Raw genomic sequence first — 26,762 nt, forward strand, 5'->3', positions numbered from 1 at the left:
AGATATGGACAGAGACAGAGACAAAGACAGAGACAGAGACAGAGACAGAGACAGAGACAGACAGACAGACAGACAGACAGACAGACAGACAGAGAGAGAGAGAGAGAACATGGACATTGAATTGCATTAGCCCTAGAAAGAAAGACAAGAAAACACTGACAGAAGGAAAGAGAATGGAACGAAGACAGTAAATACACACAGGCATAAAGAGGACAGATCCCTAAGAGAGACAAAGAGAATGTGGTGAACCCAAGTTGAGACAGATAAACAACTAGCGTGAACAGACAATGTCAACAGAGGAGCAGTAGCTTCCTGGACAATCCATGAAAAGACACAGGAACAGCCAATCAGAAAGGATACAACAGTCTATGAAAGACACAGAAATAGCCAAACTGCATTTCACTATTTCTTTTCACATTTCAGTAATTTAGCAGTAGTGAGATCATACATATTCGTATTGGTCCCCCGTGGGAATCGAACCCACAACCCTGGCGTTGCAAGCACCATGCTCTATGAACTGAGTGACACGGGACCATAGGCATATAGAGACACAATGAACAGTGATGATGAGAGGTAGAGTAAGAGTTGATTATGCTCTTCACAAATAGACTGACTCCAGAGTATTCAATAATTTGCTTGCGAGCTGCAGTGTAATACGCTGATATAGATGCCATCTGAGTAGATCTCTATCCGTAGATTAAAAACACAGGCCTGTTTAAAGAAGTCAGTGATTTCACACCACACATATGCAAATCAAATGTGTGAAAAAGCACCAGAAATGACAAACTCCTGATACTATTAATCACGGACTATCATAGTCACATGATCAATGTGTCAGCGCCTTCCACTAAAGCAGTAATGTAAGCATGACATCAATACATAAAGCTGACAGCATGGGAATAGTATTCCCCAAATAAACAATGGTGCAATCAGTCTAGTAAAGAGAGGACTGGAAGCTTGTTATCATAACAAGCACAGGCACGATGGACAAGAGGGAGACACCCTGGGCTAGACTCTGTGCAACACACTAAATCTGCTGTGCAGGCATGCATGCAGTGTCTCAAAAACACACACCCAAATACATACACAGCAATGCACACAGCACTGTCTTTCAAACTCCGATAAAACACATATCACAGTCCTTATCTTTCTTCCCCCATTCTTTTTTTTCCCTCTCTCTCACACACACACACACACACCCACCCATGTTAGTGTTACCTTGGCACAGTCTGCAGATGGTGGTGGGATGATTCAGCCTGTCGGTCCTCCATGCATGCTGGGTAGGGTAGCAGAGGAGACGAGAGGCAGCCCCCACTGGCTCACTCAACTACACACACACACGATCCTGTGACTGCAGCGAGCAGCATTTAGTGGCTGACGCTGGCAGTCATGCTGTCGCCACACAGACAACGAGAAGGGGAGAGAGGAAAGAGGAGAGGGGGAGCGAGAGGAAAACAGGACAAGCTACGCAATGCATCCGTCATTTAAATGAGCCAGTATCCATGTATTCCAAGGTGTTAGAGAGCGATAAAGGGATGGATGGAAGGAGAGTGATGAGGGGGCAAGGTGTCAGTCTACTAAGGCACAGGGATTAGATGTTATCCACTTATCCATCAATCCTGTCCATCTTCCAATCACAGCATCCTTTATTACATACTACAGGGCTCCATAGATCTGTGCTCAGCTACCGTTGCCTGAAAAGCCACTGCAGTGCAGCTCTACAGACAGACCAAAGAAGCTGATCACAGAGCACTGCAGCCCTGAGGTAGAGGGATGTAGATCAATAGCTTACCCAATGATCCCCATTCATCCCTACAGTGGTCCTGTGTCGGCTGCAAAGAGGTCCTTTCCTTAACTCTGACAAATACAACTTGTGGAGTTATTCTTACCCATGAGGATTTCAGGTTTGTGCCCCATCTATCACAGACTGTCAAATCTGGAGTATATAGCAGGGTTGATCATTTTAAAATTCAGTCAATTGAGGAAGTAAACTGAATTTCCAATTCCAGTGGGAATTTCAGTTTACTTCCTGAATTGACCTAATTGAAATGGAACGCAACCCTGTTATAGTGCGTAAAGTTGTTTGCCGTCACTGTACACGTTTGACCATCATTAAGTCTCCTCCTCAACTACAAGCAACTGCATTACAATAACTTCTATTGTTTGTACCGAGTCAGACAATCAGTATGAAACTCAGACTGACAAAAGACAAGCATAAATACAAGCAGACTTGACACACAGGTGGTATACAGATTCCTTAAATGTATTTAACATCACCCAAACACATTGTCTTTTTAAATTATTTATTTATATATATTTATTTAATTCATCTCAGTTTGGTTGGTATTCTATTTAATCATCGTTGTTGCACTTTAGTATTTTTGTACTCAAAATTAAAATTAAAACACTAGAAAAAGAGAACATAGGATACAGGTGCCGAGCAGAGAGCTGGTTTACAGACGATGAGATGGAAGTCAGACAGAAACAGACACGGAAGAGGTGGTCACTCATCAGCAACACACTCACAGTCCCTCGCTGGACCATGATGCACTGGGAGTCCTGCGGACAAGCCGGGGACAGGGGGGCGGATCATTCTCCCACCCCCTCCGCACACTATCTGAACTGTACATACTGCGTTGGGGTCAAACTCGAGACCACTGTGTCTCTGGTCAGTTGCTGATTTCTCTCCCTCCGAAGCGATGGAGGACTGAATCCGGTATTGGGGCTGGAGTAGGTCTCACTCGATGATCATGTGACGAAGGTAGGGAACGAGATAGAGATAGAAAAGGGGGGCAGCACATGTGCAGAGTAGTAGTCTCTTCCTTGAATGTGGCCGTAGCGGGGCCAGAGTTGGGAGGAGAGGCAATGTCCATTGTGTGTCGGCCAATAAGGGGGCGACGAGGTCAGAGACGGAGGGTACCACTGCAGATTGGGGGAGCGAGAGGAGAAGGGGTCTTTCCATCTCCACCTCTAAATGTCTTACAATGATGATATGTCATCTATATTACAGTTCCCCTGCGTTTCAATGACTGCATTCCCAGCACCGAACCACTCCACAACACATTGCCTGCAAAATCTACCCCAAAAACCAGAGAACGATAACAATGACAATAACATCATTGAAATGATTGAAATGACAAAAAGTTACACAAATAATTACTCTCCTCTTCAAGTGTCACGATAATAAAAGAATAAGAACAATATTTTTTTATGACAATGAACTCTTCTCCCTGTACTCTTTTGGCTAAAAATCTCAATATTCCAAAAACAAACAAACAAAAAAAAAAGATATCTGAACACGTCAAAAAATACAAATAATAACAATATAAAAATGCCTCCCCAACACCTCCCCCCAAAAATGTGATACAGAAATTGCAATTGCGGTCTATACATGGTGTCGCTGTATAGGGGAGGAAGGGGAAGAATGTCTGTTAAAAACTACCCACAATGCCACACTGTCACTGACACAAGAGGGGGCAGGGGAGCAGAAAAAGAGGGAGAGAAGGATGGAATGAAGAACGGGGGAGAGAAGGGCATAAAACAAGAGAGAACAAGGGAGTGAGAAAATGAGAAGGCAGTATGAGAGGGTAAACAGGGAGAATAATAAAAGATAGCTTGAACCGAAAGTGCAGAATTACTTAAGTAATCAAAACTAAAATGTTGTCTTCCTTGCAACACAGAGCAGTTTTTTTTCCTTTCATAATAATTCTCATTATGATCATAATAACAATAAAACGTATTTTACAGTAAACAGTAATAACAATAATAGTAACAATAATGATCATAATTTCTAGATGAACATTAGCCGCAAAAATGAATTTTAAAAACAATTAAGAAAAAGAACGACAGAACAGGAAAATAAAATAAAAAATGAGAGCTGGTTGTGCTGTGCGATCGATGTCACTGAGCTCCATTGTTTTTTTTAGCACCCCTGAGCCTGTCCCAAACCCACCCCCGCAAGCCCAATGTAATGGGTCACTCTGAGAGAGAGCCTCATAGGCTGAGATCACAGCCCGCTCCGGAATGGTCCACCCGAATACAGTGGAGGGGAGAGGAAGGAGCGGACAGAACCTCACAGGAATCCCCGCGCACAGACTTGGTGTGAATACTTTGGGTTTGTGGCTGAGTGTCTGCATGTGTATGTTTAGGTGATCTATATGTTTTGCCTGTATGAATGCCTGGGCCATTGAGGCGCATGAGTATGTTGCTATGGCAACAGTTTGGGGTGGGGGGGGGGGGGGGGGCAGGAGGGTGGGGCGGGACCACAAGGGGGTAGGAAGGAAGAAGTGAATGGGGGAGGCAGAGCCATATCTATCCAATCGGATGGAAGAGCAGAAATGGAGAGAGCCAATGATGGCAATGCTTGCTAGATGGCTGTGCAGAACAGAATGCTGGCATTGGACCTACTCCCCTCACCCAGCCAATCCCCCCCACCCACCCCGGGCTGCAGCCCTCCCCAGGCCCTAGGACTGACGGAAAGTGCCCCCTCCAGACAGACAATGGTGGTTTGGCGTGATGCTGCTCAACACAGGTGGCTGATGTGGACCTTTATACACAGGAGACGCTCCTAGGAGAGAAAGAACACAGAGGGACAGAGTTAACACTAGGGGTGAATCTCAATTGTCTTTCCTTGACTCCTTGTGCCCTCTCTCCTTGCCTCCATTTCAAAACACATTGAAAGAGCAGATCTGAGGTTCCTCCCCACGGTCCTTCTCCTCCAATGCACTTAGAGAAGGTGGTGAGGCGAGAAGGGGTGAGGAATCAAGGTAATGCCAATGAGATTCACCCTCTATATCCCCTAGCTAGGAGCACTAACAGTTCAAGTACTGTGCTTCATTATGTTCACCTCTTGACCAACCAAGTCAGTACTATGAATGAGAATCATGTCCTAAATGACCTGCCTGGCTAAATGAAGGTTTAACTAAATGACAACTGATCTAACAACAGCATTAACAAACAGTGGCAACCATTGACATGAGTCTGGTAAAAGACATTCACTGACTGTAGACTGAGTGTAGTGCAACAGAGTCATACTGTAAGGTTCGTCCCAATGCCTCCCTCAAAAGTAGTGCACTATATAGGGAATAGGGTGCCATTTGGGACACACCCTAAGTGCATGTGGGTACCTGTGTTAGACCCCGGCCTGCTCCATGCTGTACTGCAGGTCTGGGGGTTTGTAGCTATGAAGGACGTTGCTGGTGCAGGATGACGGGTAGCAGACTGCAGCGTGGAGCTCTCCCTCCACGTCACACACTGCCAGGAGAAAACACACAGATACACAGCCTTTCAGTATGAAGAACTCCTCCATATTCAATGCAGGTATTGGTATTTGGTGTGTATTGTGAATGCATGTGTATGATCCTCGGTGGCTCAGTTGGGCGGCAGGTAGCCTAGCGGTTAGGGCGTTGGGCCAGTAACCGAAAGGTCGCTGGTTCGAATACCTGAGCCGTCAAGGCCAAAATCTGTCGATGTGCCCTTAAGCAAGGCACGTAACCCTAATTTGCTCCAGGGGCGCCGTACTACTATGGCTGACCCTGTAAAACAATACATTTCACTGCACCTATCCGGTGTATTTCACAATAAAATAAACTTGGCAAAAAAAGAAACGTCCCTTTTTCAGGACCCTGTCTTTCAAAGATAATTCGTAAAAATCCAAATAACTTCACAGATCTTCATTGTAAAGGGTTTAAACGCTGTTTCCCATGCTTGTTCAATGAACCATAAACAATTTATGAACATGCACCTGTGGAACGGTCGTTAAGACACTACCAGCTTACAGAGGGTAGGCAATTAAGTTCACAGTTATGAAAACTTAGGACACTAAAAGAGGCCTTTCTACTGACTCTGAAAAACACCAAAAGAAAGATGCCCAGGATCCCTGCTCATCTGCGTGAACGTGCCTTAGGCATGCTGCAAGGAGGCATGAGGACTGCAGATGTGGCCAGTGCAATAAATTGCAATGTCCGGTACTGTGAGACGCCTAAGACACCGCTACAGGGAGACAGGACGGACAGCTGATCGTCCTCGCAGTGGCAGACCACGTGTAACAACACCTGCACAGGATCAGTACATCCGAACATCACACCTGCAGGACAGGTACAGGATGGCAACAACTGCCAGAGTTACACCAGGAACGCACAATCCCTCCATCAGTGCTCAGACTGTCCGCAATAGGCTGAGAGAGGCTGGACTGAGGGCTTGTAGGCCTATTGTAAGGCAGGTCCTCACCAGACATCACCGGCAACAACGTCACCTATGGGCACAAACCCACCGTCACTGGACCAGACAGGACAGGCAAAAAGTGCTCTTCACTGACGAGTCGCGGTTTTGTCTCACCAGGGGTGATGGTCGGATTCGCATTTATCGTTGAAGGAATGAGCGGTACACCGAGGCCTGTACTCTGGAGCGGGATCAATTTGGAGGTGGAAGGTCCGTCATGGTCTGGGGCAGTGTGTCACAGCATCATCGGACTGAGCTTGTTGTCATTGCAGGCAATCTCAACGCTGTGCGTTACAGGGAAGACATCCTCCTCCCTAATGTGGTACCCTTCCTGCAGGCTCATCCTGACATGACCCTCCTACATGACAATGCCACCAGCCATACTGCTCGTTCTGTGTGTGATTTCCTGCAAGACAGGAATATCAGTGTTCTGCCATGGCCAGCAAAGAGCCCGGATCTCAATCCCATTGAGCACGTCTGGGACCTGTTGGATCAGAGGGTGAGGGCTAGGGCCATTCCCCCCAGAAATGTCCGGGAACTTGCAGGTGCCTTGGTGGAAGAGTGGGGTAACATCTCACAGCAAGAACTGGCAAAGATGGTGCAGTCCATGAGGAGGAGATGCACTGCAGTACTTAATGCAGCTGGTGGCCACACCAGATACTGACTGTTGCTTTTGATTTTGACCCCCCCTTTGTTCAGGGACACATTATTCCATTTCGGAATAATAAAATAAACTTGTTCAGTTTATGTCTCAGTTGTTGAATCATGTTATTTTAATACAAATATTTACACGTTAAGTTTGCTCAAAATAAACGCAGTTGACAGTCAGAGGACGTTTCTTTTTTTGCTGAGTTTATATACAGTACCAGTCAAAAGTTTGGACACTCCTACTCATTCAAGGGTTTTTCTTTATTTGTACTATTTTCTACATTGTAGAATAATAGTGAAGACATCAAAACTATGAAATAACACATATGGAATCATGTAGTAACCAAAAATCAAAATATCTTTTATATTTGAGAATCTTCAAATAGCCACCCTTTGCCTTGATGACAGCTTTGCACACTCTTGGCAATCTCTCAACCAGCTTCACCTGGAATGCTTTCCCAACAGTCTTGAAGGAGTTCCCACATATGCTGAGCACTTGTTGGCTGCTTTTCCTTCACTCTGCTGTCCGACTCAATTTGGTTGAGTTCGGGGGATTGTGGAGGCCAGGTCATCTGATGCAGCACTCCATCACTCTGCTTCTTGATAAAATAGCCCTTACACAGCCTGGAGGTGTGTTGGGTCATTGTCCTGTTGAAAAACAAATGATATTCCCACTAAGCCCAAACCAGATGGGATGGCGTGGCGTATCACTGCAGAATGCTGTGGTAGCCATGCTGGTTAAGTGTGCCTTCAATTCTAAATAAATCACAGACAGTGTCACCAGCAAAGCACCCCCACACCATAACACCTCCTCCTCCATGCTTTACTGTGGGAACTACACATGCGGAGATCATCCGTTCACCCACACCACGTCTCACAAAGACACAGCGGTTGGAACTAAAAATATCAAATTTGGACTCCAGACCAAAGGACAAATTTCCACCGGTCTAATGTCCATTGCTCTTGTTTCTTGGCCGAAGCAGGTCTCTTCTTCTTATTGGTGTCCTTTAGTAGTATTTTCTTTGCAGCAATTCGACCATGAAGGCCTGATTCACACAGTCCCCTCTGAACAGTTGATGTTGAGATGTGTCTGTGACTTGAACTCTGTGAAGCATTTATTTGGGCTGCAATTTCTAAGGCTGGTCTGGGTCTTCCATTCCTGTGGCGGTCCTCATGAGAGCCAGTTTAATCATAGCGCTTGATGGTTTTTGCGACTGCACTTGAAGAAACTTTCAAAGTTCTTGACATTTTCCATATTCACTGAACTTCATGTCTTAAAAAGTAATGATGGACTGTCGTTTCTCTTTGCTTATTTGAGCTGTTCTTGCCATAATATGGACATGGTATTTTACCAAATAGGGCTATCTTCTGTATACTCCCCCTACCTTGTCACAACACAACTGATTGGCTCAAACGCATTAAGAAGGAAAGAAATTCCACAAATTAATATTTAAGAAGGCACACCTGTTAATTGAAATGCATTCCAGGTGACTACCTCATGAAGCTGGTTGAGAGAATGCCAAGAGTGTGCAAAGCTGTCATCTCTCCCTCCCATCCTGGAGGACCTGAGCCCTAGGACCATATCTCAGGACTACCTGGCCTAATGCCTCCTTGCTGTCCCCAGTCCACCTGGTCGTGCTGCTGCTCCAGTTTCAACTCTTCTGCCTGCGACTATGGAACCCTGACCTGTTCACCGGACATGCTACCTTGTCCCAGACCTGCTGTTTTCAACTATCTCTCTATACCGCACCTACTATTTCAACCTCTAAATGCCCGGCTATGAAAAGCCAAGTGACATTTACTCCTGATGTACTGACCTGTTGCAACCTCTACAACCACTGTGATTATTATTTGACCCTGCTGGTCATCTATGAACGTTTGAACATCTTGGAGAAAAATCTGGCCTTAATGGCCATGTACTGTTATAATCTCCACCCAGCACAGCCAGAAGGGGACTGGCCACCCCTCAGAGCCTGGTTCCTCTCTAGGTTTCTGCCTTTCTAGGGAGTTTTTCCTAGCCACTGTGCTTCTACATCTGCATTGCTTGCTGTTTGGGTTTTTTGGCTGGGATTCTGTATAGCATGTAAAAAGGGCTTTATAATTTTTTTTTGATTGATTGATTGATCAAGGCAAAGGGTGGCTATTTGAAGAATCTCAAATATAAAATATATTTTGATTTGTTTAACACTTTTTTGGTTACTACATGATTCCATGTGTTATTTCATAGTTTTTATGTCTTCACTATTATTCTACAATGTAAAAAAATTAGAAAAAATTAAGAAAAAACCTTGAATGAGTAGGTGTGTCCAAACTTTTGACTGGTAGTGTATTTATAACGCTAGGATTATGGGTTCAATTCCCTTTGGGACCACCAATAGAAAATGTATGCATGCACTACTGTAAGTTGCTTTGGATAAAAGTGTCTGCTAAAATGGCATATTATTATACTATATTAGTCATGTGATAGAAATTATTTTTACTTAGACCCGACTGAGTCTGCCATGTTTCACTCACTTTAACTCGTTTAGTGTGTGTGTGTGTGTATGTATATGTGTATGTGCACGTGACACTGACCTGACTCTTCCCGCTGGTGGAGCTGCTGGCTTCCTGTCAGAGATGATTGGCTGAGGATGTCAGACATGCGGGCGGAGCTCAGAGCCTTGCCAGCCAATAGGCTCATCCCAGACATGGGTTCGGCCTGGTCCTGAGGAGGTACAGAAAGACCCGTTAAGTACATAAATGCATGCCCGCACACAGACACACAATGTTAAATTCCAAATCAACCCCTAGTCCCTACCCCTAGGCATGCCATATAGATCTGAAAGGATAGGTATGAGCAACACGGTGCATCGTGCTAGGTAAACTAAGACCTATCCAATGAAACTATCCAATCCTTTGAGGTCTACATGAGGCTGAGAGATTCTGTAGATTCTATATCTATTGTCCCAAACGGAGCACATTATGGCACCATGAGAGACTCACATAGGCGTCGTCACAGGTCTGGATGGTGTGGTGGCGCTGTAGCTGGCCCCGGGGCCGATAGCCGTCCCCCTGGGGGCCCCTGGTGGAGTAACCCACTCCGTTACGGTCAGGCACGCCCTGCTCCATACCCTGCTGCCCCTGGGTCCTGCAGTCAACATGCTCATTGTCTGGAAGGGGGAGAGAAGGAGGGAGGGATTACTGAAGTTGCTAAGTTAACAATGTAGAATGTAGTTTGTGTGACCGAAGCAAGAGAGCGTGTAAAAAGCATGTGAATATCAGCATACAGGGATATGAAAGCTGTTTGAGACCATAGAAATAGGATCTACAGAATCTATATAGTCATTCTATTTCTATGGTTGAGTCTGCTTGGCCCTTACCTCTGGCTGTGGTGGTGCTCCTCATGTAGGCGTGTCTGTGTGTTGGGGAGTTGTAGGGGGACGTCCCTCCCCGGGGGGTGCCCAGCAGGTCATGGCCGTCCCCACAGCCTTGGGCCTTGGCCAGGAGGCCCTCATGGTAGCCAGGCGGCAGGTCATCCTCCTCCATGCTCTCAGAGTGGGACAGGCTGGGGGGCTGGACATCTGGGGGCCTGATCTGGAGGAGGTGTTGGTAGGGGATCCCCGCCTCCAGAGACTCCCCTTGGCCGAGCTGGCGCAGCAGCATCTCCCCGTAGTCCTGGGGCACGTTGGGGAGCGTGGGGGGTGCCGGTCTAGGGCTCTGCCTCTTCAGCAGGGAGGCCAGGTCCTGGGGGGGCAGACGGGGGTCGGCGTGACCTGTCAGGGAGTGGCGGGGGGAGAGGAGACCCTGTAGGGTGGGGGTGACGTGCTGCTGGGGCCGGTACTCCAGGGGGGTGGGGGAGAGCAGAGCCTGCTGCAGGGCAGAGGGGCTCCCGTAGCCCCCGCCTCCGGCCCCACCGACCACCCCACCCTGGTAGCCCTCCATCCCTGGCACCTTGAGGGAGGTCCCCTGGAGGTAGGGGTTGTAGCCCCCCACCACTCCCGAGGGCCGAGACCCCTCACTGAACAGATGGGGGTTGTTGAAGGCGGCCTGGTCGTATGTGTTGAACCGTCCGAGGCTGCGACTGGGGAGGGAGGGACCAGGGAAGAAAGGGGGAATAGTCAGCTAATGCCACTAGCAACAAAGTGTATCATCCAACACAAACTCTTGCAAATACTGAGAGTTCTGAGTGGAAAAAAACAAATACACCATTGAGATAAAGTATTTGGGATTGAGGAAGTATATAAGAAAAAAAGGACAGTTATTATTATTAGTAGTATAAAACGGAAATGAGTTATTTATGAACATTATGAGAGGTGAGAGGAGAATGTCACAAAACACAAATATGTCTACGTGATACAATGACAATACAATTCTACATGTACTTCTACACCTTTAATTACAACACTATGAACCCCAATTATGGGTCATCATCAGCACAGAAACCCTTCCGGATTATAGGTCACAAGTCCACTGAGGGGTGTGTAAGCAGTCAAATACACACAAATTCTGTTGCTTTGCCAGAAGAAATGACAGGAAAATCCAATAATGAGGTAACCGCCAAGCTTATCACCCCATCAGTGAACTGGGTCTAGACTAAACATAGAAATACAACACACAGACTGTTGAGTGTAGATCTGCCTAGTTCCTACAGTGGGGTGACACTTCTACCACTAGCAGTCATCCCACCACCTACGTCCATTTAGTCAGCCAATCTCAGCGGAGGATTCAGTGGTGACGTGATGTCTTCTTCCTCAGCCAAGTAGGTTTTTTGGGTTATCAAAACACTTTAGTAACAACTGTATTTCTCAATGTAAAAACCCACAAGAATTTGTCTGAAATCCACTAACCTATCAGGTGTAAGACCCTATGTGTCCCTAAATAGCAGGGGTGTCCAAAAGATGTGCCCCGCCGGTCGCATTCAGTCTTCAACGAGGTCCCGAGGGCCGCACCTAACAATGATTATATTTCCTCGCAGTCAAAATTTGCAAAATGTAACATAACCCTCTATCTATCGCTTTTGGGATTTTCTATGATCGCTGACTGTCTAGCTTTCGTTTTCGAAAGGGCCGGATTGACCGGGCTCACGGATCCGTATGTTTGACATCCCTGCTATATAGAGTACTTTTGACCAGGGCCATTTAGGATGCACCACGTGCTGGCTCTAACCCCCCCCAAAATAATACAAGCCCAAAAAGATTCACATAACGGGCAGCACGTTTATAAAACTGTCCTATGAGTGAGTTTTTGAATTCAGGAACATGGCTTCCTAGGGTTGACTGATGTATGAGAGACTGAAATCTACAATAACTGTGAACATGATGAAAACTAAAATAAATATGGAAGAATTCACAGAGTGAGTACATGCGAGAAAGTCCAAAACACAGAGTTGAAGAACATAAAAGTTGAAGAAAAGTAATGGCAGAAAAAACTGCTGCAGGAGTATCCTTATGGTGAAGTGCAAAGGGAAACAGCCATGCCGGGTCTGGCGCACGGGCGAGCGGCAGCGCGAGGGTCACCTGTGGGTCTCAGCGTTGTCTGCGCTCAGCTGCTTCCCCAGGACCCGGTGGCCGCACGGCGTGGAAAGGAAGGCCTGCTGCTGACGCTGCAGGCCCCCGCCTCCTCCCAGCTCCACCTCCTGCACCTGGATAGTCACCTGCTGCTGGGGCATGGGGACGCCCCCACCACGGGAGGAAGAGCAGGGCTGCTGCTGCTGGGGAGGCAGGGTGACGGGGCGGAGGCCACAAGGGGGAGGACTCCCGCTGGAGGGCTGGTAGAGAGCGGGGCCGTGCTGGTACTGAACCGCTGATGGCACACCTGGGGGGAGGAGGGAGAGATCAGTCAGTCAGGAGAGAGCTACTGTATCTACAAACTGGTTATTTCAACCATCACTTAGTCCTAATAAGGGATCATTAACAATTTAGTCATATTGACTGATCATTCAGTCCTTTAGTCCAATAAAAAGACAAATAAGGCTAAGGGGTGGAGTTAGAACTCACCATGCCCCTGCATCATCGCTGTTGGAGGGGGACTCTGATTGGGCTGTCTGAACAGGTGGTTGCTGGGATGTGTAGGCGGTGGGCTGGAGGGCTGGATACGCAACCTGAGGGAAGGGAGAGAACAGACAGGGATGTAAATAACCCTCAAATCAATATAGCGGCACAAAAGCCTGGCTTGTTGGTGGAGCTTCTCTGAGCTGCGCTACATGTGTTTAGCAGACTATTGCCATTGAATGTGTTACCCTGAACCTATGTGTCTAAAAACAAATACATAAAAATGTGTCACTAATGATTATCATTAGTCTCTCGCTCAGCGTTGTTGACAACTCAGGGTGCATGTGTATGTGGTGTTCTCACCTCTGGAGCTGGTGGGTAAGATGACTGGGCTGGCACTCTCCGTGTCCCAAAGACAGGGCCTGCAGAAGGAAGAACTAACTATTTAGGAACACATAATGGCATGTGTTTACTGCGTTTGTGTCACATGGACCTGGATTTCATGCTGTGAGAGTGTGTCTTTCAGAGAGAGAAGAGATGAGGACAGAAATGGCTTGGCTAGGGTCATAGTGACTTCCATCTGCTAGTGTAGAAAACGCTGCTCCCGCTGATACAAACTATGCAATGTGTGTCGTGTGTGTGTGTGTCGTGTGTATGTGTGTCACAGTGACCTGTATCTGCTGGTGTAGAATCTGCTGCTCCTGCTGGTACAGGAAATGTTGTTGTTGTGTGTGCTCCAGCAGCCTCTCGTCCTGTGGGCAAGCGTACATCTTCTGCAGCTGCTCACACTCCTGGTACACATACGCGCACAAACACACAAACATATTGTCGTTAGAGGCCACACAAAGAAAGACAGTGGAACCCAAAATATAATAAATAGCATTATTTGCTGTCACTTTCACTCAGAATACCCAATGATAATAGAATGCAATGATAAAAGAGATTCAAATCAATCCAAGTCTAGGTCCAAAAGGCTTCGTAACAGCTTCTACCCCCAAGCCATAAGACTGCTGAACAGCTAACTAAATGGCTACCTGGACTATTTGCATTGGACCCCCCCCACCCAAAAAAAAAGTGTTAAACAAATCCAAATATATTTTATATTTGAGATTCTTCAAATAGCCACCCTTTGCCTTGATGACAGCTTTGCACACTCTTGGCATTCTCTCAACTAGCTTCATGAGGTAGTCAACTGGAATGCATTTCAATTAACAGGTGTGCCTTCTTAAAAGTTAATTTGTGGAATGTCTTTCCTTCTTAATGCGTTTGAGCCAAATCAGTTGTGTTGTGACAAGGTAGGGGGGGTATACAGAAGATATCCCTATTTGGTAAAAGACCATATTATGGCAAGAACAGCTCAAATAAGCAAAAAGAAACAACAGTCCATCATTACTTTAAGACATGAAGGACAGTCAATATGGAACATTTCAAGAACTTTGTGCAGTCACAAAAACCATCAAGCGCTATGATGAAACTGGCTCTCATGAGGACCGCCGCAGGAATGGAAGACCCAGAGTTACCTCTGCTGCAGAGGATAAGTTCATTAGAGTTACCAGCCTCAAAAATTGCAGCCCAAATAAATGCTTCACAGAGTTCAAGTCACAGACACATCTCTACATCAACTGTTTAGAGGAGACTATGTGAATCAGGCCTTCATGGTCGAATTGCTGCAAAGAAACCACTACTAAAGGACACCAATAAGAAGAAGAGACCTGCTTGGGCCAAGAAACACGAGCAATGGACATTAGACCGGTCGTAATCTGGCCTTTGGTCTGGAAACCAAATTGGAGATTTTTGGTTCCAACCGCCATGTCTTTGTGAGACGCGGTGTGGGTGAACGGATGAACTCTGCATGTAAAGCATGGAGGAGGAGGTGTTATGGTGTGGGGGTGCTTTGCTTGTGACACTATCTGTGATTTGTTTAGAATTCAAGGCACACTTAACCAGCATGGCTACCACAGCATTCTGCAGTGATACGCCATCCCACCTAGATTGGGCTTAGTGGGACTATCATTTGTTTTTCAACAGGACAATGACCCAACACACCTCCAGGCTGTGTAAGGGTTATTTTACCAAGGAGGAGAGTGATGGAGTGCTGCATCAGATGACCTGGCCTCCACAATCCCCCGACCTCAACCCAATTGAGATGGTTTGGGATGAGTCAGAAGGCAGAGTGAAGGAAAAGCAGCCAACAAGTGCTCAGCATATGTGGGAACTCCTTCAAGACTGTTGGAAAAGCTTTCCAGGTGAAGCTGGTTGAGAGAATGCCAAGAGTGTGCAAAGCTGTCATCAAGGCAAAGGGTGGCTATTTGAAGAATCTCAAATATAAAATATATTTGGATTTGTTTAACACTTTTTTGGTTACTACATGATTCCATATGTGTTATTTCATAGTTTTGATGTCTTCACTATTATTCTGCAATGTATAAAATAGTAAAAATAAAGAAAAACCCTTGAATGAGTAGGTGTTCTAAAACTTTTGACCGGTAGTATATATAAAAAAATCTTGCATATCTTAATTTCCACAATTAACGAATAATATGCGTAATAATGTAGGCAGTTCATGCAAAGGATTGTTACCTATTACCAGGATTTCCATTACAAAAATTACATTTGTGCCAAACAATTATTATTTTAGCCAACAATTATTGTGATTAGGGCTGTTGCGGGGACCGTATTACCGCCACACCGGCGGTCACGAGTCATGAAGGCAGTCAAATTCCACATGACCGTTTAGTCACGGTAATTATGCTTCTCCAAGTTCTGATGCTGCTGCTGGTCATTAGTAACCTACCAAACTTGCTAACTGCCTGGTACTCAGCACTCTATTGTCCCTCTAATCACTCTGACATCAATGCAAATGTATTCGAAAATCGAATCAAACACTTAATGAGAACCCATGAGCTCATGTTGCGCAACATTTCTATAGGCTATGGAATTGCGGGAAAAAACTGAGTGATGGCTGCTAATAGAAAGAGGAGGATCCCATCAGCTTTCTATAGGCTAGGCCTACTATATTTATTTCTCAACTTTCCTAATATTAAGCACATTGCTTATATTTACAACACGAGTATAGCCTACCTGGCTGCCATGAAAATGAACCACGGGAAAAGCGTCCTCCATTCGCTATTTAAGTGCATAGATTACATGTATTCTTTCCTGCTGCCCCTGTTTTGATACAGGTGCATGATAATGGTCCATTCTAAATCAAAACAAATGTCACACATATATTATTTTGTATATGTAAAGACAAGATTAAATCAAGAATAGTCTGATGGGTGACAATATTAGCCTATCACTTGTGAATGATATATTATCACTTGTGAGTGATGCCCAGCATAAGCAACAATGCCTTTTTTTTGCAACTTTTTCTAATCATAGTCGCACACCTCATGTAGCCTAGCCCATAGGCCTATATGTTTTAATAAGATTTGTATCACAACTAAAGTGGCCTAAATAACTTATTAAAATTAAGCACATTAATCCGCTTTACAACGGGTGTAGAGCCTAACTGGCATATATAAGCAGCGTGTGAGTTTCAAGTTTGGGGAAGATCATTTTCACCATAAAAATGCACTTTTATAATAAAAGCATTACATGCATAATTGCATTTGCGGTCACTTTTGATAATGGTGTTTTCATCTAATGGAACATTCGCGCTTATAGCCTACTACCATGTGCACATTGCTGCACATATAATGTGAAAAAATAGCCTAATAGTTTATCAACATTTTAAGCTAAACATTCTGATCTGTTGAGTCAGCCACATTTCATAAAAAAAAGTTTTGGGATGCTAGTGGTTGTATTAATTTGGGATTTATCGCATCCCACAACTGTCCAGACTATGTTTGGAATATTTATTTCTCGCACAGAACAGATCAACTTTTGTACTATGGGGGATAGTAGATTGACATAGGCTAGTGCTTTTGCTGTTCGTTAGGCCTACTCATCTTGTTGGCTGACAAAAAGTAAATGTGGACAGTTCTTCCAATATCTTCAATATGCACCTCGGAATTGGATTAGGACGAGTGCAGTTGCGTCCCCGATGTGTCTGTCTTCACTTGTAGTCTGTGAGAAAGACCTGATCACGTGACAGAGAGCCATGTGAGTGAGAGGCGCTTCGGATTGCGCAGCACACTCATGGAGAAGGGCACAACGCAGCACTACGGGCTGCAAAAGGCATGGATTTTTTTAGGGTGCACTATGGCCACAAAGGGGATGCCGCCGTGAATTTTGAGGCAGTATCAAGTGCTTGTCAAATTGTGAATGAGAGACTATTGGAGTGTGTACAGCCTGCGCAAAAAAACAAAGCCGAGCTCATGCCTTTCAAGCAACTTTTTTCAAATCATCATTAGTCTCATCATGCAGCCTTACAATGTATTAAAAATCTAAACATATAGCCCAACGTTTGTAGAACTAAAGTTACATTAATAACTCTAAATTAAGCATATAGGAGTACCTATTTCTTTGTTAAACGCTCAACACAGAATAGCCGCATTTGCCAACTCCTTCAAATTGTTTGGAGAAAATATTTATATTTTATTCAGCTTTGTTCAATTGTATTCTTCATACTATAAAATAATATAAAATAATGCCACAGAATTCTAAGCAAATCTTGTCTGCAAAATGAACTAGTGTAGCCCACAGCCATTTGGCATAGCCACATCAGGACATAACATAAGGACAACTCAAGAGTATACTATTATTTTCTTCTGAAATAGACTACATTTTCTTCATATCATGCTTCTTTAGACCTGTCTAAAATAAGTAATGGATTTATTCGTGAAGGTGTAGGCTATATTACATGTATTTATTATACTTTTTTTAATGGCTTGTATGCTTTGTGGAAGCCAGGAGATACTAAATGTGTTTATGTTAATTAACGGTCAATTACCGTGAGACCGACAGTTATTTGCTTGACAATCACCGGCTGACAACATTTTGTGACCGCCACCACCCTAATTGTGATTCATGCTATATTGTCACTAACATCATTACCCCATAGCAACAGATGTGGGATACATACTCATACACACTCAACCCCTTTCCCCCACAAACAACCACAAGCTCAGATGCTCAACAGTTGTTCCATCCTCGAGCCCAACTCAAGAAAGGACTTGATGTGCGAATGCATATACAGTTGCAGCTGTTTGAGACGGCATGCAAAAATGGGGAGATTTGATTAACCAATGTCAAATCCTAGCTGATGGAGAAATTCTTTGTATATTATGCTCACCCATCAGGGAGCTTTGGCTTTGTAGGACCGACCCTGCCAGGCAGGCTCAGAATCTTGAGGGGGCGGTGCTGCTTTAGTGGGTCTCTGACCGAATTTATCTTTCTGTTTTGGCTGAGTGTAGGGCTAGATACAGATAAAGACTTCTCCTTAGTGTATGGGTCGCTCAAGTGGGTGTCTAGAGTATAGGGTTGGGGACCGTCCCATCATGATAGGACATATATTTATATATATTTTTTTAATGTATATCCCATATCTGCACAAGACTGAAAGCTCGCTCTCACAACCCCTGCTCGCAGACACACATGGGCTCTGGGATTTGCAACCATTTGCCTTTTTCACTCACTTAACTTTACACTCACTTAACACACTTTTCCAAACACAACCCCCCCCACCATCACAATACACCCATACATACCCACATACTGTGCATACTTGTTTCAAAAAATTCTAAAAAATAAATAACGGAAAAGTGGTGCGTGCATATGTATTCACCCCCTTTGCTATGAAGCCCCTAAGTAAGATCTGGTGCAACCAATTACCTCCAGAAGTCACATAATTAGTTAAATAAAGTCCACCTGTGTGCAATCTAAGTGTCACATGATCTGTCACATGATCTCAGTATATATACACCTGTTCTGAAAGGCCCCAGAGTCTGCAACACCACTAAGCAAGGGGCACCACCAAACAAGCGGCACCATGAAGACCAAGGAGCTCTCCAAACAGGTCAGGGACAAAGTTGTGGAGAAGTACAGATCAGGGTTGGGTTATAAAAAAATATCCGAAACTTTGAACATCCCACGGAGCACCATTAAATCCATTATTAAAAAATTGAAAGAATATGGCACCACAACAAACGTGCCAAGAGAGGGCCGCCCACCAAAACTCACGGACCAGGCAAGGAGGGCATTAATCTGACACCAAAGATAACCCTGAAGGAGCTGAAAAGCTCCACAGCGGAGATTGGAGTATCTGTCCATAGGACCACTTTAAACCGTACACTTCACAGAGCTGGGCTTTACGGAAGAGTGGCCAGAAAAAAGCCATTGCTTAAAGAAAAAAATAAGCAAACACGTTTGGTGTTCGCCAAAAAGGCATGTGGGAGACTGTACTCTGGTAAGATGAGACAAAAATTGAGCTTTTTGGCCATCAAGGAAAACACTATGTCTGGCGCAAACCAAAACACCTCTCATCACCCCGAGAACACCATCCCCACAGAGAAGCATGGTGGTGGCAGCATCATGCTGTGGGGATGTTTTTCATCGGCAGGGACTGGGAAACTGGTCAGAATTGAAGGAATGATGGATGGTGCTAAATACAGGGAAATTCTTGAGGTAAACCTGTTTCAGTCTTCCAAAGATTTGAGACTGGGACGGAGGTTCACCTTCCAGCAGGACAATGACCCTAAGCATACAGCTAAAGCAACTCTTGAGTGGTTTAAGGGGAAACATTTAAATGTATTGGAATGGACTAGTCAAAGCCCAGACCTCAATCCAATTGAGAATCTGTGGTATTACTTAAAAATTGCTGTATACCACCGGAACCCATCCAACTTGAAGGAGCTGGAGCAGTTTTGCCTTGAAGAATGGGCAAAAATCCCACTGGCTAGATGTGCCAAGCTTATAGAGACATACCCCAAGAGACTTGCAGCTGTAATTGCTGCAAAAGGTGGCTCTACAAAGTATTGACTTTTGGGGGATGAATAGTTATGCATGCTCAAGTTCTGTATTTTTGTCTTATTTTTTGTTTGTTTCACAAGAAAAAATATTTTGCATCTTCAAAGTGGTAGGCATGTTGTGTAAATCAAATGATACAAACCCCCCAAAAATCCATTTTAATTCCAGGTTGTAAGGCAACAAAATAGGGAAAATGCGAAGGGGGGTGAATACTTTCGCCTGTCACTGTATGTCCTCTGTTTGCTGTGTTTTTATCCCTACCATGTTGATTCTGAGTACTTTTGTGTTCCAGTTCGTTATATTTGAAGATGTATTATTTAGCTAATTATCCTTTCTTCTAATGCTGTCTTTTCTATTTATAAAATACTATAAATAGAAAGTCGAATAATAATTATTTTACAACATTCCCTACCATCTTGAATGATATAGTGTAGTTGTAGTTTATTTCTTTATCAATTGTTGTATTTGATTGTTTCCCTGTATATTTTCTTATTACAATCCCTACCATGGATAGTATTGGGTGTTCCATTATTCCACTCCTCTATGGGAACTTCGTAATATTTAGAATAGCCATGGAGTGGTCTTGGTATCTCGGAACATTTGGTTATCAATATACAGTTTATCGACTACGAGAGCTACACGTTTCCCTTTTAATCTATTCTCCTTGAATAGTGTGTACAGAACATTGCGGCTTTCTTCGGGAACTGATCATTCATGCCTATTTCCGTGCCAGCGAGTGTGTGGAATTATTTTTGATTTAGAATTGCCCACAAAAAGAAAACATGTAATCCATAGCCTGCACTCGAATAGCGAATGGAGGTTACGTGCGGTTACGTTTTTAATATGAAAGCATAGGCGGCGCGTCCATAAGACTAAGGGAAGCTAAGCTTTCCCTAAAGTAAATTGAATTAAATTGCCAAAATTATATAGCCAAATTAGCCTCCTCCTGTCTATACAGAAATAAATAAAATAATTCAAAGTAGGCTCCTAAAGCATGATTTGGCCACAGAGGATAATTAGCTTCTTTTAAAAAAAAAGTGAATTGTTTAAAATCGTATTGCCTACAGACGGAAGGATTATTGTTGAGTTGCAAAAAGTAGAGAGGCCAAGCCAAGCATATCGCAATATTTCAAAATACAGTTGCATAGCCTATAGAAATGTTGTGCAACATGAGCTCACGGGCTGTTTGATTTTATTTTCGACAGCATTTGCATTGATGTCAGAGTGATTAGAGGGACAACAGAGCGCTGAGTACCAGACCATTAGCGACTGGCAGTTAAGCAAGCTTGGTAGGCTAATGACCATCAGCAGCATCAGAGTGCAATTTTGGAGAAGCCTAGTTACCTTGACTAAATGGTCATGTGGAATTTGACTGCTGTAATACATACGGTCACCGTAACAGCCCTAGGTGTGGGTTTACAACACCAGGTGGGGGTGTATAAAACCCGGTGGGGGGGTGTATAGAACCAGGTGGGGGTGTACAGAACCAGGTGGGGGTGTATTGAACCAGGTGGGGGTGTACAGTACCTGTTTGAGCTGCCTGATGAGGCTGCTGTTTTCCAGGTGGGCCTTAAAGGCCTGGATGGTGGTGGCTCCATCGGAGAAGCGCCTCACGGGGGAGAAACGCTCCATGGGCAAGTGCAGGGTGTTACAGTCCTTGTAGCTGGACCTGGGGAGACGCACAGAGCCGCACACACACAGACACACAGATCCAGATGCATAGACAGGAGCCAGACATAGACAGGAGCCAGACATAGACAGGAGCCAGACATATACAGGAGCCAGACATAGACAGAAACGGATACAGAAATGAAGTCGCAGAAATGCATACACAGGTGAAGTCGCACACAGACACAGTCATACACAGATAGAAAAATGAAAAAACACATTTACATGAGCTACTCTGGTCTCTCTGCATCATAATGTCACTGTAAACACAGAGCTGATCATAGAGCCGTGAACACCGGATCCACAGCAACACACAGCAGGACTGCATCCGTGTCTCATCATACCAAGTCCAAACCAAGACCTGATCGACAGGCTCATTTGGAGAATCCCATACCTGGCTGTAACATCTAAGCGTCCTTCATTTGCGGTCATCGAGAATAGCTAGCTAGAGAAATCAGAGAATAGCTTAGGCTAACTTAAACTGGCTGTAGAATGAACAGTTTGGGATAATAACGATGTTTCTCCTAAACAGAGTTGAACGTGTTCAATCAATATCAGAAGATCAACGGCCGGCCGTATGTATCAAGCATCTCAGAGTAGGAGTGCTGATCTAGAATCAGTTTTGCCGTTTAGATCATAATGAATAATAGATGGAGAAGAGATGGGGGGGATCTGATTCTAGATCAGCACTCCTAGTCTGAGATGCTTGATACATAGGGCCCGTCCTGGCCAGACAGACCTCATCCAATGAGATGGCAGCTTCTCCACAACCGACTGTCCAATGGCTGACCTGCAGCTCAGGAGGAGAACTCGGAGCAAGGCTCTGATAACAGTTCTGTTACCTAGCATACCCCTGGTTCACTAGAAGTCCTCATATTGCATGCTTCAAGCTGGTGACTGTGATAGTGTAACCTGCATGGTGCACTGTTGTCCAGGTCCCTGCTCCTGTGTGCTGGCTGGCGTCCATGCATGCCCCCCTGGTGTGGACTTTCAGCTCATTATAGAGTGAGAATATGTGTCTCGGTGAATGTCTCTAAAGTTCCCGTACCCCTACCCTGCCTCGCTGAATGCTGGGGCCATGCATACCCCCCCCCCCCCCAGTGTGGACTTTCGGCTCAGTGAAGGGGGTGTATGCGTGTCTGTGCGCCTTAGTGATTGTGTCCCTATCTCTAGTTACTGTCCCTGGTCCCTCGTTGCTGTGTGTTGGGGCCCATGCATGCCCCCCCTGGCCTGGGGTGTCTGTCAGCCTCAGTGTGGGGCCCCTCACCGGCAGTGCTGCTCCGGGGCCCACCCCCTCTGCCGGGAGCCCTGGGGCCTCTGCGAGTCTGCCAGCGGCTCACCGCCGTGCGCTGTGCTCATGAGCGCGTGCGTCGTGTGCCGCTTGGAGCGGTTCGCCAAGTACCTGGGCCGCGGGGAGGGAGACAGGAAGCAGCACTGGTCAGCTCTCTGTCCTCATTGGCCCTTGCGTGGGGGAGGGGCAAAACCACCCTCCCCCTTCCTTCAGGCAGGACGAATCACATATCAGATAACTCCCACAACCCCCCGTTCCAATTTGAGGATTGGATTGTTTGAGCAAGCTTAGTGTAAGCAAAGCCGTGGCAAAATAATTGGGCGGCATAATTTGAAATGAGAGATAGACATATTTTAAGAGGAGATTTAGAGAGGTAGATTTGGTAGAAGTTGGAGAAGAGTTGATTGATTGCCTTATGAAAGCCAGTTGCGTGATGGAGAGGGGGGGAAGAAGGCACCGGAACAATAGTGGCCAGGTCCACCGGTGGCAGAAAGCAGTGCTGCAGCCTACTTGCACCTCGACTCCCAGTAACCCAGGAACACCAGCGCTTCTACGGTCACGCCCCAAAACCCCCCTGTCCCTGTCACCCTCCCAGGTTTACCTCTGCACCGCCTCCTGGTCGGGTTCCCCGTCAGAACCCTCCTCATCCACCGGAGCCACAGCCGGGATGGGGTGCTGCGAGAAGGAGGGAGAGAACGGGAGGAGGAGATGGAGAGAACATGATGAGGAAAAACAATGTTGGACAGTGACACTCTGAAAACAGGTGGGGGGTGTATAAAACAAACTGTCACCTCAGTAGACAGAGCAGGTACATAGCAGACTGGACTAGACAAAAACTATGCTCTTAACAGACCTCCATTCAAATACTATTTAGGGTATTTCAATTACTTTCAAAGACATTTGGGAAAACACAAGTAGTTGAATATTGGAATGCATTTGGAAATGCACTGGAAAAGTACTGGCATGTATTTAAAAAATACTCAAATACAAATAAATACTCCCAAGCATTTGAAATAATGGGACTCACAGGGTTGGCGACCAGAGGGGACTGTCCCCGTGGCCTCTTCAGTAGCTGGGCGTGCAGCTGGATGTTGGCCCCGCCGTCCGAGGCCCTGCGACCCAGGGGTCCCATGCCATTCAGCAGCTGCAGGGTGGGGGGCTGCAGCAGGGACTGCTCCTGGAGGGACAGAGAGAGGGAGGGGCATCAGTGTGGCCCACACATATATAAATATACATGGACTTTGTAACTATACTCTGTCATACCACACATACATACATACACAAAAAGAAACACACATGCCTTTCGATCCCTCACCTTGTATTCCAGCTGCTGTGTGGGCTGCAGGTGTGGGTTCTGGGTGGGCATCAGTGTGTGTATGTGGCCCATGGTAGGGGGCATGGGGAAGGGGGGCTGGGGGGCCACACGGGGGAACCCAGGGGGCAGCTTCTGCAGATCCTCCTGCATCTCCGTCCTGATAGAGAAGAACACAGTCAGTAAGGAGATGCAAGCACACACGTACACACCCACACAGACAGAAAGACAACCAGCTAGATAGCCAGACAGCCAGCCAACCAAACAGCCAGAGACAGACAGACATACAGACAAAACGGACAGGCGGGAGAGACAAGGTGTATACAGTACCTGGGGTCTGGGACGCCCACAGTGTGACGCCTCATGGACAGGTATCGAGCCATGGCCTCTGGAGACGGCTCCTCCGCGTCATCACTGTCCAGGGCCATGTTTCCGTCCGGCTACACAAAAGACAAATAATATCTGTATGTGTAACAATGCATTTGTTTCTGCATTTGTGTATGTGGTATGTGTATCTGAGCAATTCAGAGTTCGATATACAGTCCCAGTCAAAAGTTTGGACACACCTACTCATTCAAGGGTTTTGCTTTATTTTTACTATTTTCCATATTGTAGAATAATAGTGAAGACATCAAAACTATGAAATAACACATATGAAATCATGTAGTAAGCAAAAAAGTGTTAAACAAATCAAAAATATATTTTAGATTCTTCAAAGAAGCCACCCTTTGCCTTGATGACAGCTTTGCACACTCTTGGCATTCTCTCAACCAGCTTCATGAGGAATACTTTTCCAACAGTCTTTAAGGAGTTCCCACATATGCTGAGCACTTGTTGGCTGCTTTTCCTTCACTCTGCGGTCCAACTCATCCCAAACCATCTCAATTGGGTTGAGGTCGGGTGATTGTGGATGCCAGGTCATCTGATGTAGCACTCCATCATTCTCCTTCTTGGTCAAATAGCCCTTACACAGCCTGGAGGTGTGTTTTGGGTCTTTGTCCTGTTGAAAAACAAATGATAGTCCCACTAAGCGCAAACCAGATGGGATGGCGTATCGCTGCAGAATGCTGTGGTAGCCATGCTGGTCAAGTGTGCCTTGAATTCTAAACAAATCACAGAGTGTCACCAGCAAAGCACCCCCACACCATCACACCTCCTCCTCCATGCGGAGATCATCCGTTCACCCACACTGCGTCTCACAAAGACACGGCGGTTGGAACCAAAAATGTCCAATTTGGACTCCAGACCAAAGGACAGATTTCCACTGGTATAATGTCCATTGCTCATGTTTCTTGGCCCAAGCAAGTCTCTTCTTCTTATTGGTTTCTTTGCAGAAATTCGACCATGAAGGCCTGATTCACGCAGTCTTCTCTGAACAGTTGATGTTGAGATGTGTCTGTTACTTGAATTCTGTGAAGCATTTATTTGGGCAGCAATCTGAGGTGCAGTTAACTCTAACTCTACTTATCCTCTGCAGCAGAGGTAACTCCGGGTCTTTCTTTTCTGTGGCGGTCCTCATGAGAGCCAGTTTCATCATAGCGCTTGATGGTTTATGCGACTGTACTTGAAGAAACATTCAAAGTTCTTGAAATTTTCCGGATTGACTGACCTTCATGTCTTAAAGTAATGATCGACTGTCGTTTCTCTTTGCTTATTTGAGCTGTTCTTGCCATAATATGGACTTGGTCTTTTATCAAATAGGGCTATCTTCAGTATACCACCCCTACCGTGTCACAACACAACTGATTGGCTCAAACGCATTACGAAGGAAAGAAATTCCACAAATTAACTTTTAACAACGCACACCTGTTAATTGAAATGCATTCCAGGTGACTACTTCATGAAGCAGGTTGAGAGAATGCCAAGAGTGTGCAAAGCTGTCATCAAAGCAAAGGGTGGCTCATTTGAAGAATCTCAAATATAAAATATATTTTGATTTGTTTAACTATTTGATAGTTTTGATGTCTTCACTATTATTCTACAATGTAGAAAATAGTAAATAATTAAGAAAAACCCTGGAATGAGTAGGTGTGTCTAAACTTTTGACTGGTACTGTATATGAATCACAGGGTAATATTACTGTAGGATCCCACAAAACAACACAATTACTGTGCGGCCTAGATACAAAGTTCCTAAATTCCTACTTAAAAGGCCCAGTGCAGTTTTACATATTTCCACACTATGAGATTGGAATAATACTGTGAAAATTATGATAATGCCCTTTTAGTGTAAGAGCTGTTTGAAAAGAAAGCCTGAAATTTCAGCGTGTTTTGGTGGGCTAGAGTGCTGGCCTGTCTGGTAAATTAGTTAATAGACCAATCAGAAAGAGAGTTCCAAACCTCTCTGTTTATAGCTAGTTTTTAGTTTTCCCCTCCCCAAATCAGACCACAGTCCAAGCAAAATTCTTGCTTGAGAAATTGCTCTTTGCTAAGAAGCAATTATTATTATTTTTTTCCAATTTTAATTGAAAACAATCACAGTAAGGTACTTAAATGTTACCCAGAACGGCTGCATTGGACCATAAAGTGTGCTAGGCTAAGCTTAAAGTGATAATTGAAAACAGGCCACCATGTCAGTGTCACTAGAGCAGCTGCATTGAAGGATTGCGTAATGGATGTGAGTGGACTGACTAACCTCAACGATCTGGTTCTCTGGGTTGATCAGCTGGACGTGAGGGACATTCATGCTAACAGGATTACCCTGCTGATCCGTCTGCAGGAAAAAGACACGCACACACACACAAACA

At 45.2% G+C, this 26,762-nt stretch overlaps 1 protein-coding gene across 2 annotated transcripts in view; it reads right to left on the reverse strand.

Annotated features, from left to right (window-relative positions):
• Positions 1-4,459: 4,459 nt before the first annotated feature.
• Positions 4,460-26,762, reverse strand: part of LOC311102202 (serine/threonine-protein kinase SIK3 homolog) — a 44,537-nt gene continuing 22,234 nt past the window's right edge. Inside the window, exons 10-25 of one of the 2 annotated variants that reach the window (XM_084143456.1) lie at positions 26,651-26,728; positions 24,347-24,456; positions 24,020-24,176; positions 23,732-23,881; positions 23,306-23,379; positions 22,681-22,815; positions 21,273-21,414; positions 13,508-13,627; positions 13,200-13,258; positions 12,843-12,946; positions 12,363-12,660; positions 10,227-10,927; positions 9,850-10,016; positions 9,442-9,571; positions 5,127-5,253; positions 4,460-4,567 (exon numbers count right to left, since the gene is read on the reverse strand). In XM_084143456.1, the coding sequence (XP_083999582.1) occupies positions 5,132-5,253; positions 9,442-9,571; positions 9,850-10,016; positions 10,227-10,927; positions 12,363-12,660; positions 12,843-12,946; positions 13,200-13,258; positions 13,508-13,627; positions 21,273-21,414; positions 22,681-22,815; positions 23,306-23,379; positions 23,732-23,881; positions 24,020-24,176; positions 24,347-24,456; positions 26,651-26,728 (2,547 nt within the window). In that variant the 3' untranslated portion in view covers positions 4,460-4,567; positions 5,127-5,131. The remainder of the gene's footprint in view (positions 4,568-5,126; positions 5,254-9,441; positions 9,572-9,849; positions 10,017-10,226; positions 10,928-12,362; positions 12,661-12,842; positions 12,947-13,199; positions 13,259-13,507; positions 13,628-21,272; positions 21,415-22,680; positions 22,816-23,305; positions 23,380-23,731; positions 23,882-24,019; positions 24,177-24,346; positions 24,457-26,650; positions 26,729-26,762) is intronic. The other variant, XM_084143457.1, reaches the window with a different exon arrangement.

Source organism: Coregonus lavaretus, assembly GCF_964263955.1.
Source record: "Coregonus lavaretus genome assembly, chromosome: 26".
NCBI classification, from domain to species: domain Eukaryota; kingdom Metazoa; phylum Chordata; class Actinopteri; order Salmoniformes; family Salmonidae; genus Coregonus; species Coregonus lavaretus.